Source organism: Lipotes vexillifer, unplaced genomic scaffold (genome assembly GCF_000442215.2).
Source record: "Lipotes vexillifer unplaced genomic scaffold, Lipotes_vexillifer_v1.1 scaffold504, whole genome shotgun sequence".
Lineage (NCBI taxonomy): Eukaryota > Metazoa > Chordata > Mammalia > Artiodactyla > Lipotidae > Lipotes > Lipotes vexillifer.
The window spans coordinates 1398498-1418605 of NW_006785225.1; the positions used below are offsets into that span (position 1 = coordinate 1398498).

Sequence of the window (20108 nt, forward strand, 5' to 3'; positions counted from 1 at the left end):
CCCCCCCCCCCCCCAGTGCCCCTTGGTTACTGCAGGGCCACCCCACAGAGATCTGACACCAGGTCACGTCTCCCCCCACGCCCGCCTCACTCAGCACCCAGCATCTGAGGCGAGGCGTGTCCCTGCCTGTGACTCATCTCCGACTGGATTGTCTGGCTGGAAACTGGAGGGCGGGCCGGCGGGCTGCGGTATTCCAGCTTCTGAAGTGGCTGAATGGTGGGCGGCAAGTCCACGTCACTCCCACTTTGCTTCACGTCCCTGCTCCCGGAACACCTCCTTTCTGTAGCCACTGCGACACTGATCTCGATCAATGAGCCTGTGGTTAGTGGACTGGCGCCGTATCCCTGGCGGAGGCGGCCAGGTAACAGCGGGGACAGGACGGTCAGCGCATGCGCGTCAGAGGCACCCAGACTGGAGGGTTGAGCTTCACCGGGGTCCACGGCAGACGGGGCAGGGCCGCGCAGGGGCTGGCCTCCGGGATGGGCCACGTCTATGCAGCGCCTGCTCAGCCCATTGGATCTCAAAACAAATGCCCATTTTACAGTTGACACAGAAAGGAGTCTCAGAAATGAGGGAGGCGGGTCTTTAGTCTGGGACCCAGCTGATGGTTTCCCTAATGGAGAAAAACATTCCTTGGCAAGTGCGGGTAGATGTCATTACAGGCATACCTCGGAGATATTGCGGTTTGGTGGTCGCGAGGCTCCAGACCACCGCAATACAGCGAGTCACGATTTTTTTGGTGCCCAGTGCATATCAAAGTTAGGTTCACCCTATACTGTAGTCTGTTAGGTTTGCAGTAGACACTTCTATTAAAAAAAAACAATGTACATACCTTAATTTAAAAATACTTTATTGGGACTTCCCTGCTGGCCCAGTTAAGACTCCCTGTTCCCAATGCAGGGGGCTCGGGTTCGAACCCTGGTCTGGGAACTAAGATTCCCGCATGCCGCATGGCGTGGCCAAAAAAAAAAAAAAAGAAAAAATTTATTGCTAAAAAACGCTAACCATCATCTGAGCCTTCAGCGAGTGGTAATCTTTCTGTGACAGTAACATCAAAAGTTACTGCTCACACACACACAAAAAAAGGGCTTCTCTGGTGGCGCAGTGGTTGAGAGTGTGCCTGCCGATGCTAGGGGAAGTGGGTTCGTGCCCTGGTCCGGAAAGGTCCCACATGCCGCAAAGCGGCTGGGCCCGTGAGCCATGGCCACTGAGCCTGCACGTCCGGAGCCTGTGCTCCACAACGGGAGAGGCCACAACAGTGAGAGGCCGTTAAGAATCTACCTGCAAAAAAAAAAAAAAAAAAAAAAATCACTGGTCACAGATCACCACAGCAAATACAACAGCAATGAAAAAGTTTGAAATGTTGTGAGAATCACCAAAATGTGACATAAGGGACATGAAGTGGGCAAATACAGTTGGAAAAATGGCACGGATAAGACTTGCTTGACGCAAGGTTGCTCAAAAACTTCAGTTGGTAAAAACAAGCAATATCTATGAAGAGCAATAAAACGAGGTATGCCTGTAAACGTTTATCATGTGATTAAATGAAGAAGCAAATGAAAAAGAGTGAGAGGACGGTGGCAGAGAGGCTGGCAGAGGACACGGAGGTTTGCAAACAAGTAACTTGGTCGTGATGCTAGAAAAGGGATCCAAGTGTGTGGCAGCCTCTGCAGCAAGGAGGCCTTCTGTCCCCATGCATCATCTGGCCACATGTGTGCTACACTGGGTTGGTCAGGAAATGCGTGGTTACTGGGTCTTCAGGTTCCCCGCAATTTACCTGGAGTAGTCCTCTATTGGATCAGCTGCCTTCCCCGCTGCCACCAAGGCCCAACTTCTAAGACTTGACATACTGACTAACTACATAAACCGGTCCATCTGCAAATCAGCAAATAGGTCCTGAGCAAGGGTGTAGAGAAGCCTGATTCAGGGCCCAGAAAACACCAAAGAGGGCATAGAAAAGTATTATTACAGTGGTGAAACATGGGATGCAACCCCAGTGTCCAATAAGAGAGGAGAGGCTGAGAAAATTTTGGCATACGCTTATAATGGAATATTGTATAGCCATGGAATCATGTTTTTAAAGAAATTTTAATAACATAAAAGACTTTCAGTATACTGTTAAGAGGGGGGAAAAACCCCACCAGGTAAGCAGGTTCTAGAACTCTGCCTACAATATGATCCTTATTTTGTAAGGAAAAAAAAAAAAAACTAGAGAAAATATTCACACATAGAAAAAGATTAAAAGGAAATAGACTAAAATATCCACAGTCACGTACTCTCTGGGCAGTGCTGGGATTGAGGAGGCTTTTTATGTTCTTTTCTTTTATTTTTTGTTCTTTTATTTTTTAAGAATGATTTTCCAAATTTTCTTCAACGAACATGTATTACTTTTATAATCTGAAAAATTATTAAAATGAAGATTTGAAAACACCTTTTATGCTAACAAAATAATAATTAAATGAATAAATCAGTGATAGTTAACTCATTGGAAGTTTTAAACGCTAATTTAATTGCCTTTGAACATGCCATTTTTTATTGCCAAAATTTAAAAAAGTTAATTTGTCTTTGAACTTACTGATAAGGAGCTTTATTAACATGTTAGGAAAATAATCTCCACTGGTTTTAACCTTCATCACATTTTCCCTGGCGCTTGAGCAGGTCCTATTTGCCAGATTTTTGAGAGAACAGTTTCTGCCATGAACCTTAAGCTTTATCTTCAGGCAAGCTATACACTTGGCAATAATAGTAACAATAATAGACCTTATGTTTGTAAAACACTTTATAATTTGCAAAGCATACGAAGTGCTGGTTATTGTTCTAGTCTCTGGGGATATGAGAGTGAGCAAAATGGTTAAAAGTCCCTGCCTTTGGGGAGTTTACATTATATTGATGAGGGCAGACAACAAACAAATGAGTAAGATATATAGATGTTGGGGGTGATAAGCACTATGGAGAAAAATGGAGAGAAGAGAGATAGGGAATAAATGTGGGGGGAGCTGCTCTTTTAAATCAGTTTGATACTGTTTGAATAGAAAAAAAATGAAGATGTCTCTAAAAATTCTATAGCCCATGGGCAATTAACACACAAAGATACAATGATTGAAGATATCCATTGAGGAAGCATTCCATTAACTAATTGCATATCAGCTAAGATGCAATGTGCTAATTATCAATTTTACAAACTCATAAAATTATGATGAGTCATAGTGATGTTTTGAGTTTTCTGTACTTAGCAAAGTTAGTCCGTAACCTTTCTAAGCCTCAGTGTTCTCATCTATAAAATAGGGGCAATTATAGTACTTAGATCAGAGGGCTGTCCTCAGACTCCAGAGAGAAAATACTTATGCTTGGGAAAGAGCATGCATTCAGTGCATGTTCATAATGCAGACATAGCAAGGCCATTGCGAGGGGTCCATTCGTCACTGCCACGTGTTTCCTGTATATTGTTTCTCCAGTCCTCACAACTATACTGGGAGATGTAGACTATTTGTTCCCCTTTTCAAGAGGAAATTGAGGCTCTGAAAGGTAAATCTCCTGCCCAGAATCACAAGCCATAAACCCAGCTCCAAGAAGCTGTGCTCCCAGCTACAACTGTACTTTGTGCCAGGGGGATTCAGAAGCCCTCCTGGCTTCAGTTTCTCCCTTTAGGAGGCTGAGAGCTGGCTGCCACCTTCTCGTCCCTTACCCTGTGCTGTGAGCACTTCCAGGGCAAAGGCTTCAGGTAACAGGCGTCTGAGTGTGTCTAACTGATTATTCCCCAAGACTGAAGGAGGTGCCCGTATCCCCATCACGTTGCTGCCTGGCTGTACTCCACTATGTGAACCAGGTGACACAAACCTCCTAAATTAGTTTCTGATGAACTCCTTTGGGAAGAAGAGGTGAGGATTATGGAAGATGCTGGGATGTGACACCCTGGTGGGTGAATGGGGGAGGGGTGGGAGTAGGCTACAGAGGAAGAAGACGGCAGAGGGGGTTTTTGTGTAGAAACAGCCCCCAGGAGGCAGCCCATTCTGCCAGTCTCACTAGGTCCCCAGCAGGCAGCATGTGGACAGACCCCCCCATCCCCCCGTTCTCACAGCTGGGGCACAGGTGAGCAGGACTAACACGAGTGTCCACAAGCTGGACACTTGTTTTCTTCCCAACAATGCTCCTGGTTACCTACACCCTCCATGCCACCCCAAGAATTCCAGCACCCTCTCCCAGGCCTTGGGCCTCATTGGTTCTGCTCTGGGTCTGAAGCCTCAGCTGCACAGACTGGGCAGATCTCTTCCTGGGGCCCTTCCAGCTCTGAACTTCTAACCTCTCAGTCAGCCACGGGCTCCATTTCCTCCCCAAGGGTTATCATTTCTGGTGCCTCGTGGCCCAGTCGCCTGGATGAACACACCACGGTCAGCGCAGGTTCAGGGTTGGGACCCCTCCGACTTCCCACTGTCTCCTTGCCCTGGTGGCTGCTCCCCCTGCGGCTCTTCACTGCCTGTCTGAACTGTCACCACTGGAACACCCAAGCCACCTGACTGTCTGATTGCTCCGCAGGGAAAGCAGTCCTCCCTGGGCCCCAGGCCCCAGAGTGGAGGGAGGTGTGAATTCCCTCGCACAGAGTGTGAGCAGCGGACATCAGTCAAGGGCAGAAGAAAGAGCTAATCAGATACGGTCATTCCCAACCTGGATGGAGATGACAGGTAGGGAGGCGAACACCACTGGGAAGCAGAGCTCCCAGGGAGGAGGGAAGAGCTGAGAAAGGGCAGGCCCTAAAGAGAGGGATTTGCACTGCAGTTAGATGTCAACAAGCCCTTGGGGGATTCAAAGGCCTCCTTGGAGGGGGGCTTGGGGGGTTGGGAGGGGGTCGTGTCGCCGCCACCTCAGGGCAACTCGCTGTGCCTCAGCATCCACTGGTGCTGCATGCTTCACAGAACGACACCTGTAGTCAACCTGAATTGAGTGATGGCTGAGTGCCAAGCACCATGCTAGGCCCCCTACAAGCATCACCTCACTGAATCCTCCCAACCCACCTTCCCCATGTTTCAGATGGGGAAACTGAGGCTCAGAGAGGTTAAGTATCTTGCCTAACATCACACGGCTAGGAAGTCAGCCAAGCCCACCCTATGGTTCCAAAGCCCTTAAACACTCTGCTAACGACAGAATCCTACCTACTTGTCAGCGGAGGCAACTGAGGCACAGGGAGGTGAAGCCACTTGTTCCAGTAGAGCGGTCAGGATGTTTGAGGAGAGTCAGGAGGGGCTTGCTCAAGGCAGGTGCCCGTGGACTGTGTGAATCAAGACCAAGGACCAAGCTCGTGGAGCCCCCGCCGCTCACACCTGTCACTGGTGCCCTCCCCTTCCCAGTCTGGGCCTGGCCATCTCCGCTGGCACGGCGTGTGGGATCAGGAGGGCAGCCCTGGGTCCTCCGCGCCAGCCTCAGGACCGCCGGGCCGATGGGGAGAGGGGGAGGGTCGTGCGAGTCTGCCGTGGGTCTGGTGGGCACTACCCAACTTCCGAGAGCGATTAGGGAGAGGCGGCTGTACCGCTTGGCGCTGCGCAGCCAGCCAGAGCAGCTGCCTCGGACTCAGCCTCGAGTCCCGCTTACTGCGCCAGGGAAAGTCGGCCCTGGAGCTGGAGAAGGTGCGGCGGGGACACCACCTCTCCCACCGATGGTGCTGAGACAGGCCAACGTGGTAGGCATCGAAGCGGGGGCATGGCCCTGGTGGCCCGCCCGTTGGAGGGTCAAACTTCCCGGCTCGAGGGTCGGGGGTGGGTTCTAGCTTAAAACTCCACAAAGCCCGGAGCCCCCTTCCTCTCCTACCCCGACCAAAAGTGCGTCCTAGTGTACCCTTCTTGGGTGGGTTGTTCAGGGGTCCGCGAAACCGAGGGCGTGGGGTCGTGAAGACTGTCTTATGCTCCCTCCGTGGGGTGGATGTTTGTTTGGGACTCAAGTCGGGCAAGACCCGGGAGACCTCTCCGTCCCTGCGGCCCGATGGCATGCTCAGGGGCAGCCACGGCCCGCGCGAGTCCCGGTGGCCCGCCCGGGGGCGCGGGGTCGGGGCCGGGGTCCGCGGGAGAGCGGGGATCCTGTTCGGAGCGCGCTGCGGATCCGCCGCGGACCGCGCTGAGCGACCCCGGGTGTGTGCTTGCGCCGGGGCCGCAGCAGAGCGCGGGGGAGGGGGCCGGGACCCCCTCCCCGCCCCTCCCCAGCGCCGCCCCCGGCCCCACGCCCCTTACTCGGCTTGGCTGCCTCGCTCCGCTCCGTGCGCCGCACTGCCGGCTCCAGCTTCGGCTCCAGCTCAGGTTCCCGCTCTGGCTCCGCTCCCGGTCCGGTTCCCGCTTGGATGCCGCTGCGCTCGGGCTCGGGCTCCGGCGTCGCGGGGGGCGCGCCGCTCCGCCTCGGCCTGCTCGGCGCGCAGGGGCGTGGCGGGGCGGGGCCCTGCCGAGCCCACCCGGCGACCGAGATCCCCGGCCGAGGCGGCGGCGGTGGCGGCGGCTTCCCGGCTTTCCGGCCCCGGCCCTGCCTCAGCCCCGCCCGGCCGCCCGCCGGCCCAGCGCCGCCGCCCACGCCACGGCCGCCCGCTCCCGCCGCCCTGCGCCGCGGCTCCGGGGCCTCAGCAGCGCTGGGCCGCCGCCCGGGTCATTCCTGAGCTGGGGGGACGCGGCGGAGGGGGAGGGCCGAGCCGCGCCCCTCTGCGGACTGCCAGCCCGACACCCACACAGCGGCAGGCGGGGCGGCGCGGCGAGGAGGCCGAGAGATGCAGGGAGGCCGGCGTGCCAGCCAGACGTGTGAGGACAGACGGACAGGCGTGTGTAGAGAGTGACATACAGATAGGCGGGAGCAGAGGCGCAGACTCAGACATGTGCAGAGAAGAGCAGACAAACGATACGTGCAGGGCAGGACAGCCAGACAGGTTGTTCAGAGGCAAGCCTGGGCATCCGGGCAGGGGACCCCTGTCACGGCCACTGGGAGGGGCAGACGAGCCTGGCAGAGCCTCCTGCTCCCAGTGCCGCGCGGTGAGTTCTAGGGTGTTCGGGGATGTCAGCTAGGCCCGGCTGAAGCCTTCCTCTCCTGAGGGACCAGCTTGCCTATTTCCTTTACTCCTGGCCTGATCCTGTGCCCTCTGTATCCCTCTATCCCCAAACCTTGGGCATAGAGCTTGACCCTGGCAGATGCATGCCTTCATCAAGGGGTGCCTGGCTCAGGGAGGGGCTCCTGGCTTACGGACCTGCCCTGTTCCCACTCTACTTTGGGGCCTTGGACAAGCCCAGCCCCATCCGCCAGACCTCCCTTTCTTTACTACACTAGAGCTCCGGTTTATTGCGCTCTTGCTAGTCCTGGTGCTTTCCAGTTATTTGTGGAATCATTTATTTAATCTCCCCTACTTAACTGGGAGTCCCAGGAGGGAGACCCTTGGGGGCCTGCACAGAGCATGCACTCTAAATTTGATGGATGAATTGATGAGATACTTTGTTGATAATTCTCCTGACCCCCATTTTGTCGATGGCAGCTAATAAGTGGTTGTCAAAAATAAAACATGAGGATAAGGAGCTGCACATACTGATGATAAAACTTGGGGAAGGGGAGGAGCCATAGGGATGGTGTGGAAGAGAAGCCAGGCAGGCAGTGGCACTGCAGGGAGGGTGGGAGCAGAGTAGGCTCTGGTGGAGAAAACAAACCTCCCTCCAGCCCACCTCTGACAGTCACCATGTCTTGGGCTTCCCTGGGTGGAGGCAGAGAGACCTGCATGGTCTAGAGCCTTGGTGGGTAAGGACACTTCCCAGCCCCCTTTGGTAACTGTTCATTCTGGGCTCTGCCTCCTGCACTGCCTACCCCATCCCCCAGACTGAGGGGCGGTGGAGGGACCCAGGCTGAGGGATTCCAGCTCCATCTGGGGCCATCAGGAGGCATGTGTGCTATGTGGGGCATGGGGCCAGAATAAAGGGAAACATTTCTGAGTCCTAAGAAATGGAACCTGAGGGGCCCTTTGTCCAACCCCATGCATTTATTTTATGGATGAAAAAATAAAGGACTGGAGAAAGCAGGGGCAGGCCAGGGCTAGACAGCTAGGATTGGAGGCTCTAGGACTCCCAGGCCAGGGCTGTGCCCCCCTGTGCAACCCTCCTAAAAGTGACCTTGACCTTCCTAAGCAGACACCTGCTGATCTGTGCAGGATGGATATTCTGGTTGTTGAGTGGCTTTACCTGTAGCCTGTCCCCTTTGGCAAGACTGTGTGTATGTGTATTTTGTGGCACGGCCTTGTGGAAGGCTCTAGCTGATAAAGAGCTCATCCGCCTCTACCCTCTGTTGGAGCATCGCTGGGCTGGCAAATCTGGCTTGATCTTCACACTGGAACCCGGAATGGGAATTGGTTTCCACTGGGCATGGTGGTGTTGGGGGTCTAGGTTTGGGGAGTTGGCTTATATTGATTTTCCTGTCTCTACATCCATAAACAGGACACTGGAGAAACATAAAAAGGTGAAAAAAGAACAGGAAAGCTGGTCACTGTTAATGTTGAGGTTTCTTTTTCTTTCTTTTCAATCTCACATCTCTACGTGTCCCTAATGGAGTGAGCTTGCTAACTCCTCTTCTGTGTCACACTTCTCATGGCTGCCTAGCGTTGCATCCGATGGCCGTACTGTATTTTATTTAACCAGTTCTCTACTGCTGGGCATTCAGTTTTGAGTTTTTCACACTTCTAGACAGCACCACAATGAACATCCTCATGGGTAAGTTTGTGCATGCCTGTGATTATTCTTGATTTCAGTGGGTATGTCCATATAGTTTTGAAGCTTTCTTCTGTATGGGGTCAGACTTGCAGGAGGGACATTTCCTGGGCACCAGGGAAGCACAGTGATATGTAGTGTCTGCTACACCAAAGGGCGGGGTAGGGAGGCTGGAGGGAGGAGCCTGGGAGAGGTTATGCAGTGCCATCTGAGGACAGTGAGGTGCCAGGTTGTGGGGACCTGCCCTAGAGTGCGCTCTGTATTACCCCTGTCACTCATAGGTATGGTCAACTTATCAAGTCTATTGTTGGGGGGAATCTTCTGATACTAAGGGTGGAGGAGGGAAGGAGGAAGGGCCATCAGGATGGTCTGGCCTCTGGGTGGGATATCTGTCTAAAAAACCCAGCACAGAGAATTCCCTGGCGGTCCAGTGATTAGGACTCTGCGCTTTCACTACCAAGGGTGCAGGTTCAGTCCCTGGTTGGGGAACTAAGATCCCGCAAGCCGCGCGGCAATCAGTCAATCCCATCACACCCTTCAGGAAGGTTACCTTGTACTAGTATATCCCTTATACAGAATTATGTCAAAAGCATCTTCCCAGCCTTGAATTACGTTACAGAGGGCCCGGCTCTCCAGATTGCCTTGGCTTTGGGGGTGGGGAGTACACCATGCTCTAAAAAGAGAACAAGGTGAGGGAGGAAAACCTAACCCACCAGCTTTAAAAAGATCTTTCCTCTTTCCCTCTGATTTTTGCTCTTGGTCCCCTTGAACATGTTAAGGGGGATGAAGGAAGCGAAGAGGGCTTGGTCTTGCCTGGTGGCAGGTGGGGTCAGGGACCAGAGCCCTCCCAAGGCCAACCAGCTCTGAGGTGGTGCTGAAGGAGAGAGAGGAAGCTGGGGGCAGGGAAGCATCTGGGAAGCCTGAGGCAGCCCCTCTGGAGCTGCTCTCTGCTGAGAGCATGGAGGGTTTCGTGCTTTCACCCCACTTTACGGATGAGGAGACTGAGACCCACCGAATTTAAGTGACTTTCCAGAGATTCACTCCTGGTTAAGCCACTCTAGGTAAGATGATGAAGCACTTTTAAAACAGGCAGAAAAGATTACCAGGTGTCCTTCGAATTGACTATTCGGTGTTACCCGGCACATGGTTGTCTGTTTCTATAGCAGTTTGTAGCTTTCATGGTCTCTAAGCTGTTTTATTATTTTGGAAGTTGTAGAAAACTCATTGTGATGGGAAATTGTTCTTGTCCATTAAGATGCAAATACACTTGATCAGGTGAAGTCAATTGAGATCTTGTAGAGAGGGGGCTAAAAGCTATACTTGTGGCTGTGCTTCAGATTCTCCTTTAAATTGTGTATAATGTCTTATTTTTCCCTAAGTAATTAATCCGTTAAATGAAATCTTTGACATGTGTTGTTTATTTTATATTTGTATACCATTCATGATTTTATCCTTTAAAAAAATGTATCTTTTAACAGTAGTAAGCTGGGGACTGCATCCAGATGGGTCTGTTTTACATCAGAGCTTAGGCTTTCATTGGAGGCATCAGGCCCAAGGCCCTCAGAAGAGACGGAAATGAGTGCGGGCTGGGTCAGTCCTAGAGGGCTTTCTGGAAGACGGAGGGGGTGGGGTTTGAGGGGTGGGGGAGGATTTAGAGAGGGACACCTGAAGACAGACGGCTTTCCGGGATGGAGAAGGGTGGGCTCTGGGGTGCCAGGTGCCAGACGGAGGATGGAGGTGGGATTCCAGGTAGAGGAGACTGTACCTGATGCTGTAGGCAGCCGGGAGCCACCGTAGGCTCATGAGGGAGGAGGGGAATTAAAGAAATGGACCTGTTAAGAAGGCTGGTCTCTGGGTTCCTAAACCCTTCTGGGCACTGAATAGGCCCCGAACACCCTTTCTCCCAGGTGGAGGGCTGGGGCAGGCTGCCCCTCGCTGTCTCCTGTTAGGAGGGAAGCCACCCTTCCAGGGCCCTGAGAGAAGGTCCCCAGGTAATGAGTGTAAAAGTCAGCCCCTCCTCTCTTATCCGCCGAGGCCCATCTCGGGGAGCCTATTTCTGGGCCTGCTTGAAGATTTGTACTCAGGGTAGAGCTCATTTCAGGGTCAGCTGGCTGCGGGGTGAGCAGGGTCTGCATGCACACCTTTCTGCTGCTGTTCCCAGCCAGTCATGACACGTCCTCCCAGTGACCACACCCTCTGTCAACCACTCTACGTGCATTATTCAATTCCGTCCTTATGGTATCCTGTGGAGGGGGACAATATTTTCTCCATTTTTTTTTTTTTTTAATTGTGCAGGAAGGAGGTTTGTGGAGGCTGGGTAACTTGTTCAAGTTCACATGGCTAATTAGGGGCAGAACCCAGATTTGCACGCAAGCCTGCTTGACCCCAAAACAAAGCCAAAATAGTCATGGTCTCTCCTTTGTGGGGCTTACTGCTTAGAGGAGGTGACAGACATTAACCACGGAGTGACAGATAAATGTCAAGTTGCCATGATGAGACGTGCCACAAGTTTGGGAAGCATGTGAATGAATGTTTCGGGAGGTCTGCCCTTGTCGGGGTGTGGGACGAGGCGGGAAAAGTGGGCAGGGGACAGGACTGCTTTCGATCTTGAGAGCAGTGGAAGGCATAAGAATGTTTTAAACAATATTGGAGGAGTGGTGGTGGCATAATCAGACCTATGTTTGTTTTTTGGGGTTTTTTGGCTGCGTGACATGTGGGATCTTAGTTTGCCCACCAGAGATCGGACCCGCGCCCCCTGCATTCTAAGCGCGGAATCCTAATCACTGGACCACCAGTGAAGTCCCCAGACCTGCGTTTTGAGAAGATTGCTTTGTTGGTAGTGGGGAGTTAGTTGGGGGCAAGACGGAATGGAGGCGGGGAGGCTGAGAGGTGGTGAGCACACTAGCCAGGGAGGGAAGTGATGGTGGCCCTGGAGCTGGAGAGAGACGAACCGGTTGGAGATAGATGTTGAAGGGAGAATCAATAAGACGTGGTGATGTCTTGGGTATGGGCGTGGCGGGAGTGGATGGAATCAGGGATGATGCCTAGATTTCTGGCTGGTGCAGCGGGATGGACAGTGTTGCCGTTCGCTGAAGAGCAGCACACTGGGAGGGATCAAGTTTGGGGAAGAAAGTTATGAGTGTGACGTTATACATGTTGAATTTCGGGAGTCGCCGGCAGGCAGCAGAACTGTGAGCAGAGCCCAGGCTGCAAAGACAACCTAAGGACTGAGCCCTAGGCTTAGACATGCAGGCATCGGAATTGATTGATCCATCCATTCATCCATCTCTCTGTCCACTCATCTATCCTCCCATGAATTCACGTATCCTTTCTCCCATCCTCCTGTCATCTCTCTATTTATCCACTCATTCACCCATCCGTCCTCCCACTAAGTCACCTATGCCAACTCCTGTCTTCCAGTCCGCCATCCATCCGTCCTCTTGAACGTGTGTCGGTAGTGTTAAGTGGGGGATGAAGAAAGACGTCCACGCTTGGTGGGGTGTGAGGACAGTGGCAGGGCCCTCCTAAGACCAACGAGCTCAGATGTGGTGCTGAGGTAGAGGGAAGAAGCTCAGGAGGTGCGGAAGCATCTGTAAAACCTGAAGCAGCACCTTCCGGAGCTGCTGTCTGCTGAGAGCTTGAAGGGTTTTGTGCTCTCATCCCACTTTGCAGATGAGGAGATTGAGGCCTTCTGAATTTAAGTGGGCTTTCAGAGATGCACACCTGGCTAAGCCATGCCAGGGAAGATGATGAGACACTTTAAAACAGGCAGAAAAGATGACCAGGTGTCCTTCTAATTATCTATTAGGTGTTACTTGGCACACGGATGTCTGTTTCTATAGGAGTTTGTAACTTACATGGTCTCTAAGCTGTTTTGTTATTTTGGAAGTTGTGGAAAACTGATTGTGATGGAAACTGTTCTTGTCCATTGAGATGCAAATGCATTTTATCAGATGAGGTCGATTGATATCTTGTTGGAGGTGAATGGGCTAAAAGCTGTACTTGTGGCTACATTTTGGCTTCTACTTTGGATTGTGTATAGCATTCTGTTGGCTCCCTCATTAGTTAATGAGTTAAATAAAATCACTGACATCCATCCATCCATCCATCCATCCATCCGTCCATCCATCCATTCATCCATCCATCCATCCATCCATCCATCCGTCTAACCTTCTTTTCATCTATCTACCTCCATATCCTCCCACACATCCACTTATTCTTCCTCCTATCCATTTACCCATCCATTTATCCATACAAACTCCCATTTATTCACCCATCTACTTATCTATTTACCCTATTTGCATGCATCCATTCACACATCCCAAACATACTTACTGATACCTACTACAGGCCCAGCACTCTGCTGTGTACTGGTGAAAAAAATGATGTAGAAAACCAGGTCTCTGCTCTTAAGGAGCCCAGAGTCTGTCAGGAAAGGCAGATGTATAAACCAATGGTCACAGAACAATTTATTTTCTTTGCCAAACGTGCACAGAGAAAGGACACTTAACCCAATCTGAGGAGGTTAGAAAAACCTGCTTTGAGGTTGTGCTCCTTGAATTGAGCTTAAAGTTTAATTAAAATTTCGCCAGATGGACAGGACTGGGTGATGTTCCAGGAGAGAGAATAGCTTGTGTGTAGGATGGCTGTGTAGCTGTCGAGAGACCAAGGTGATTCCAGGGACACAGGTAATTTGGGATATTGGGAGTTGAGTGTGAATGAGTGGTGTGTTATGAGAGAAGATTGGATTGCAGGTCTGGAGTGTTTTCCACAGCAGCAATTGATTCTCCAACTCTCCAGACATCAAGTGGGTGGGTGTCCAACAACTCGATTCAATTCTGCAACTCCCCAGTTAGCACAGATGCCACAGCTTAAGGGCGCGGCACCACAAGACTGCCCCCCACTTTAGGCATCAGTTGCAGAACTACCCTTTGATTATAAGTAGAAAGTTCCCATGATCCCCTCCTTGGGTTCAACAGTGTGCTAGAATGGCTTGCAGAACTCAGGGAGACACTTTACTTATGTTTACCAGTTTCTTACAAAAAATATAACCCAGGAACAGCCAGAGGGGAGAGATGTACAGGGCAAAGTGTGAGGGTGTGGAGTGGTGTGTGAAGCCTCTGTGACCTCTCTGGGGGCACCACTCTCCCTGCACCTCGATGTGTTTGCCACCAGGAAGCTCGTCAAGTCTCATTGTTCAAGAGTTTTTATACAGCTTCATCTCCAGCCCCCATCGGCTCCATCCCCTTTCTGTCGGGTCAGTGGGTAGGGCTGAAAGTTCCAACCCTGTAATCACTTGGTATTTCTGGTGACCCTTACCATCCTGAGGCTGTGTGTGGGCCCCACCCTAAGCCACCCCATTAGCATAAACTCAGGTGTGATCAAAGGGCTTGGTATGATTAACAAAAGACACTCCTATCACTTAGGACATTTCAAGAGTCTTAGAAGCTCTATACAAAAACCAAATATTGTAACAAAAGATGCCCCATCATTCTTCACACTTAGGAAATGATGTGGGTTTTAGCTCTGTGTGAGGAACCTAGGACAAAGACAAAATATATTTCTCATTGTATTGCAGCAGGTCACAAAGGCCTTGAATGACAGACTAATGCCTTGAATAACAGGCTGAGGGCCTTGGGGGCCACGTAAGAGCTTTAAGGAGGGAGTGACATGGTCAGGTATGTGTTTTAAAAAGGTCTCTCTGGCTATCTTGTGGAAGATGGGGTTGGCTGTGTGTGTGCAGAGGGGATCAAGTGGTCCAGTCTCTGTAGAATGAGCACTTTGCCAATGATGTGCTCTTGATCTAGGCCCTGGGGTTGGCCTAACCCCCAGGTTTAGCCTGGGTCCAAACCCAGTTCTCATTCCACTTACCCTGCCAAGGCTGAAGTTAAGGCAGCCCGGCTGAGGGTTGTGGTACGAGGAAGATTTAGGGGTTCCCCATTTTCCAGGGTGGCATGCAGTGCCCCTCACCAAAGTCTTCAGTCTTGCTGTGGTCCATCTCCAGCTTTAGGACTGCTGTTGACTTTTGTGAACTGCTCACTGGTTTGTCTGTCAAACTGGGAAGGATCTCAGTTCCATGCCCCACTTTTCTGCGTCTACAGTTTGCATCCACAAAACCCATTAACTTCCCATCAGTCACCCCGTGATGTTTCCCCTGGCCCCGTGAAATCTCCATCCCATCAGGCTTGCTAGTGACACCTGACAGTGTTTATCCCAGGTGGAGCTGCTACAGGGAGTTAGACATGGCTCCAGCCCTCAAAAAGCTTGCAAAAGGGGTGAAAGATTGATCTGGGGCCCCATTGATCTGGACTGAGAAACCCCAGCATGTGGAATAGGAAACAGCTCAGGCTGCAGAGTTAGGTGGACTTGGGTTCGTGTGTTTGCTCTACCACTCACTGAATTGTGCCCTTAGGGAAGTCACTTCACTTCCTCTGAGCTTCAATTCCTTCATACGTAGAAGGGGAAAAATAATATTTACCTACCTTAGTTTAGATTTTTTGGGGTAGCAACTAATGCAACTAATGGGCACCAACTTGAACCATTTTAAGCAAAAAGGAAAATTTACTAGAACCTAAGTCTGGGCTTTTTGAGGTCCTGGAGTGGGGAACAGAGAACTAGATGGGGACCCAGGCAGGACTTTGCCTCTTGTCTCTGCATCTCTCTGTTCAGTCTCCTAATTTTCTCACCCTGCAGACCCTCTTTCTCCATTACTCCAAAAAAGTCCACCCTGCAGCTTAGGAGTGAGTTCACAGTAGCTCATTTTAACCAAAAGCAGACCTGACTGACTGTCTTTCAGACATAAGTCCAGATTCCCAAGAGAAAATCGGCTGAGTTGCATTCAGTGTTCACGTTTGATCCAATCAACTGTGACGAGGTTGGGGTTGGGGGGCATATAGCACGAATGTGGCGTCTATTGGACGTATGCATAAGCAGGGGGTAGTTTTTGTTTATTGAGGTATAGTTGATTTACAGGTGTACAACATAGTGATTCAAATTTTTCATAGGTTATACTCCGTTTACAGTTATAAAAATTGGCTGTATTACCTGTGCTGTACAATATATCCTCGTATCTTATTTATTTTATACATAGTAGTTTGTACCTATTAATCCCCTAGCCCTGTCTTGCCCCTCCCCGCTTCCCTCTCCCCACTAGTAACCACTAGTTTGTTCTCAATTATCTGTGAGTCTGTGTTTTGTTATATTCTTTCATTTGTTTTTTTCTTTATTTTTAAGATTCCACAAATAAATGATAACACACAGTATTTTTCTTTCTCTGTCTGACTTGTTTTACTAAACACAATATCCTCCAGGTCCATCCATGCCATGCTGTTGCAAATGGCAGAATTTCATTTCTTTTCCCCATCGTATACTTTTGCCTCCTTTGTCATAGATTAATTGAACATAAGTGCGTGGGTTTATTTCTGGGCTCTCTATTCTGCTCCATTAATCTGTGTGTCTGTTTCTTGCGTCGTACCATACTGTTTTGATTACTGTAGTATAGTCTGGAGCCAGGGAGTGTGATACTTCCAGCTCTCTTCTTCTTTCTCAAGATTGTTTTGGCTCTTTGGGGTCTTTTGTGGTTCTATATATAAAATTTATTTATATATAAATTTTAGGGTTATTTGTTCTAGTTCTGTGAAAAAGGCCATTGGTATTTTGATAGAGATTGCATTGAATCTGTAAATTGCCTTGGGTAATATGGCCATTTTAACAATATTAATTCTTCCAATCCATGAATATGGTATATCTTTCCAGCCATTTGTGTAGTTTTCAATTTCTTTCCTCAGTGTCTTATAGTTTCTGAGTACATGTCTTTTACCTTTTTAGTTATATTTATTCCTAGGTATTTTATTCTTTTTTATGTGCTCCTATGTTAGATGCATATATATTTACAATTGTTATATCTTCTTCTTGGACTGATCCCTGGATCATTATGTAATGTCCTTCTTTGTCTCTTGTTACAGTCTTTGTTTTAAAGTATATTTTGTCTGATACAAATATTGCTACCCTAGCTTTCTTTTGATTTACATTTGCACGGAATGCCTTTTTTCATTCTCTCACTTTGTCTGTGTGTACCTTTAGATCTGAAGTGAGTCTCTTATAAGCAGCATATATATGGGTTTTGTTTTTGTATCCATTCACCCAATCTGTGTCTTTTGATTAGAGCATTTAGCCCATTTACATTTAAAGTAATTATTGATGAGTATGTTCTTATTGCCATTTTTTTCACTGTTTTGGGCTTGTTTTTATAGTTCTTTTTTGTTCCTTTTTTTCTTCTTTTGTTCTCTTTCCTTGTGATTTGATACCTACCTTTAGTGTTATGTTTGGATTCCTTTCTCTTTTTTGTGTATGTATCTATTATAGACTTTTGGTTTGTGGTTACCGTGAGGTCAGGCTGTCTATCTATCTGTCTATCTATCTATGATTATTTTAAGTTGCTGATCTCTTAATTTCAAACACATTTTAACAACCCTGAAGTTTTACTCCCCTCCCCTCATGATTACTGTTTTTGACATGATATTTTACATCTTTTTGTCTTGTGTATCCTTCAACTGATTATTGTGGATATAGGTGATTTTACTACTTTTGTCTTTTAACCTTCCTACTAGCTTTGCACATGGTTGATTTACTACCTTTACTGTATATTTGCCTTTACCACTGAGCTTTTTCCTTTTATAATTTTCATGTTTCTGGCTGTGGCCTTTTCTTTTTTGCTTAGAGAAATCCCTTTAACATTTCTTGTAAAGCTGGTTTGGTGGTGCTGAACTCTTTTAGCTTTTGCTTGTAGGTAAAACTTTTGATGTCTCCATCATATCTGAACAAAAGCTGTGCTGGGTAGAGTATTCTTGGTTGTAGGTTTTTCCCTTTTCATCACTTTAAATATATCATGCCACTCCCTTCTGGCCTTCAAAGTTTCTGCTGAAAAGTCAGCTGATAGCCTCATGGGAGGTCCCTTGTATGTAACTTGTTGCTTTTCCCTTGCTGCTTTTAATATTCTCTCTTTTTAAAATTTTTTTGGCCATTTTAATTACAATGTGTCTTGTTGTGGTCTTCTTTGGGTTGGCCCTGTTTGGGATGCTGTGCTTCCTGGACTTGGACGTCTGTTTCCTTTCCTACATTAGGGAAGTTTCCAGCTATTATGTCTTCAAATATGTCCCCTGCACCTTTCTCTCTCTCTTCTCTTTCAGGACCCCGTAATGAGAGTGTTAGCATGCTTTATGTTGTCCCAGAGGTCTCTTAAACTGTCCTCATTTATTTTTATTCTTTTTTCTGTTCAGCGTCAGTGATTTCCACTACTCTGTCTTCCAGCTAACTGATCTGTTCTTCTGTATCATTTAACCTACTGTTGATTGCTACTAGTGTATTTTTCATTTTAGCTGTTCTTCTTCATTTCTATTTGGTTCTTCTTTATATTTTCTAATTCTTTGTTAAAAACATCTAGCTTCTCACTCTGTTTATCCATTCTTCTCCTGAGTTCTTTGATCATCTTTATGATCATTACTTTGAACTCTTTATTGGGTAGGTTGCCTATTTCCACTCCACTTGGTTCTTCTTTTGAGGTTTTATTTTGTTCCTTCATTTGGAACATGTTCCTCTGTCACCTCATGTTGCCTCATTTGCTGTTTTTATTTCTGTGTATCTCGTAGTTGGTAACATTTCCTGACCTTGGAGAAGTGGCCTTTTGTACCAGACATCCTATGCATCCCAGCAGCACACTCCCCTCCGGTCACCAGAGCTCTATGCTCTAGGTGTGCCCCCTATTTGGATAGTGTGGGTCCTTCTGTTGTGGCAGGCTGACAACTGTGGGTGGTCTGGTAGGCATGGCTGGTCCCCAGTCTGGTTGGTTGCCAGGCCGTGTCTTAAGCAGGGGGTAATTTTCAGAGTAAGTGGAGATCTGTGAGGTGGGCAACACCCCCAAAGTGGTCTCCTATGTTATCTCAGGTTTGTTGAGAAGACTGAATAGGATAATGAATATAAACATTTGGCACAGTTTCTGGTATATACTTTGGGCTCTATAAATGGTATCTGCTATTATTCATTCATTGACTTATTTAATAAGCACTTTTTTTTTAACATTTCAAGCATGGACATGTGTTACTTTTTTTTTTTTTTTTTTTAACAACTGATACGATTAGACCTTTTTTTTAAATTAATTAATTAATTTTTTTGGCTGTGTTGGGTCTTCGTTTCTGTGAGAGGGCTTTCTCTAGTTGTGGCAGGGGGGGGCCACTCTTCATCGCGGTGCGCGGGCCTCTCACTATCGCAGCCTCTCTTGTTGCGGAGCACAGGCTCCAGATGCGCAGGCTCAGTAATTGTGGCTCACGGGCCTAGACGCTCCGTGGCATGTGGGATCTTCCCAGACCAGGGCTTGAACCCGTGTCCCCTGCATTGGCAGGCAGACTCTCAACCACTGCGCCACCAGGGAAGCCCCCATGTGTTACTTTTTAAAATAATTAATTAATTAATTTTTGGCTGCCTTGTGTCTTTGTTGCTACGCACGGGCTTTCTCTAGTTGCAGTGAGTGGGGGCCACTCTTCGTCACTGTGTGTGGGCTTCTCATTGCAGTGGCTTCTCTTATTGCAGAGCACGGGTTCTAGGTGCGTGGGCTTCAGTAGTTGTGGCTCACGGGCTCTAGAGCGCAGGCTCAGCAGTTGTGGCGCACGGACTTAGTCCCTCGGAGGCATGTGGGATCCTCCCAGACCAGGGCTCAAACCCGTGTCCCCTGCATTGACAGGTGGATTCCTAACCACTGTGCCACCAGGGAAGCCCCTAATAAGCACTTTTTAGTGTACGGTTTGTATTAGATCCTACACTATGTGCTGAGGGCAAAGCTGTAAGTTGTTGCTGGGGTTTTTGTCAGGATTGAAAGAAATAGTACATACAAAGTGTTTAGTACAGTTCCTGACACACAGTAAAGTTTCAGTAAATGTTGTCTATAAATGTTGAATGTCTAATTGCAAAAGAGTGAAAAAAATTCTTTATTTTTCTATATGTGTTTTGGTCCCTTGGCCATAGGACTAAGACACGTTTCATTACAAAAATGGATTTTAGTGATCAAAATAATGTCAGTTGCCAGACTGACAGTTTTCAGATGCTGTGTTTAAGTCAAATTTAGGAAAAGTTTAGGAAAATAACATTGGCATCTTCCAAACTCAAGCACTTAAACAAGTCATTAAGAGTTAACTCAGTTAAAAATACCCATGTGCAACCTGTGATTGTCTTTATTTTCCTGACCGTCTGCAGGAGACTAAATTGTGGTATAGCCACACGACAGAATTCAGCAATGAAGATGAACATACTACAGCCACAAGCAATGTATGGGCAACTCACAAACACAGGGTTGAGCAAAGGAAGCCAGACACTGAATGGTTCTATTTATGTAAATTTCCAAAACAGGAGAAG

At 48.6% G+C, this 20108-nt stretch overlaps 1 protein-coding gene across 1 annotated transcript in view; it reads right to left on the reverse strand.

Moving 5' to 3' along the window:
* The window catches only part of BEAN1 (brain expressed associated with NEDD4 1), a 41055-nt gene extending 33366 nt beyond the window's left edge, over positions 1-7689 (reverse strand). The window contains exons 1-4 of the mRNA XM_007457334.1: positions 7674-7689; positions 6869-7002; positions 6514-6629; positions 6216-6382 (exon numbers count right to left, since the gene is read on the reverse strand). Of these exons, the coding sequence (XP_007457396.1) occupies positions 6216-6382; positions 6514-6629; positions 6869-7002; positions 7674-7689 (433 nt within the window). The remainder of the gene's footprint in view (positions 1-6215; positions 6383-6513; positions 6630-6868; positions 7003-7673) is intronic.
* Positions 7690-20108: the final 12419 nt, after the last annotated feature.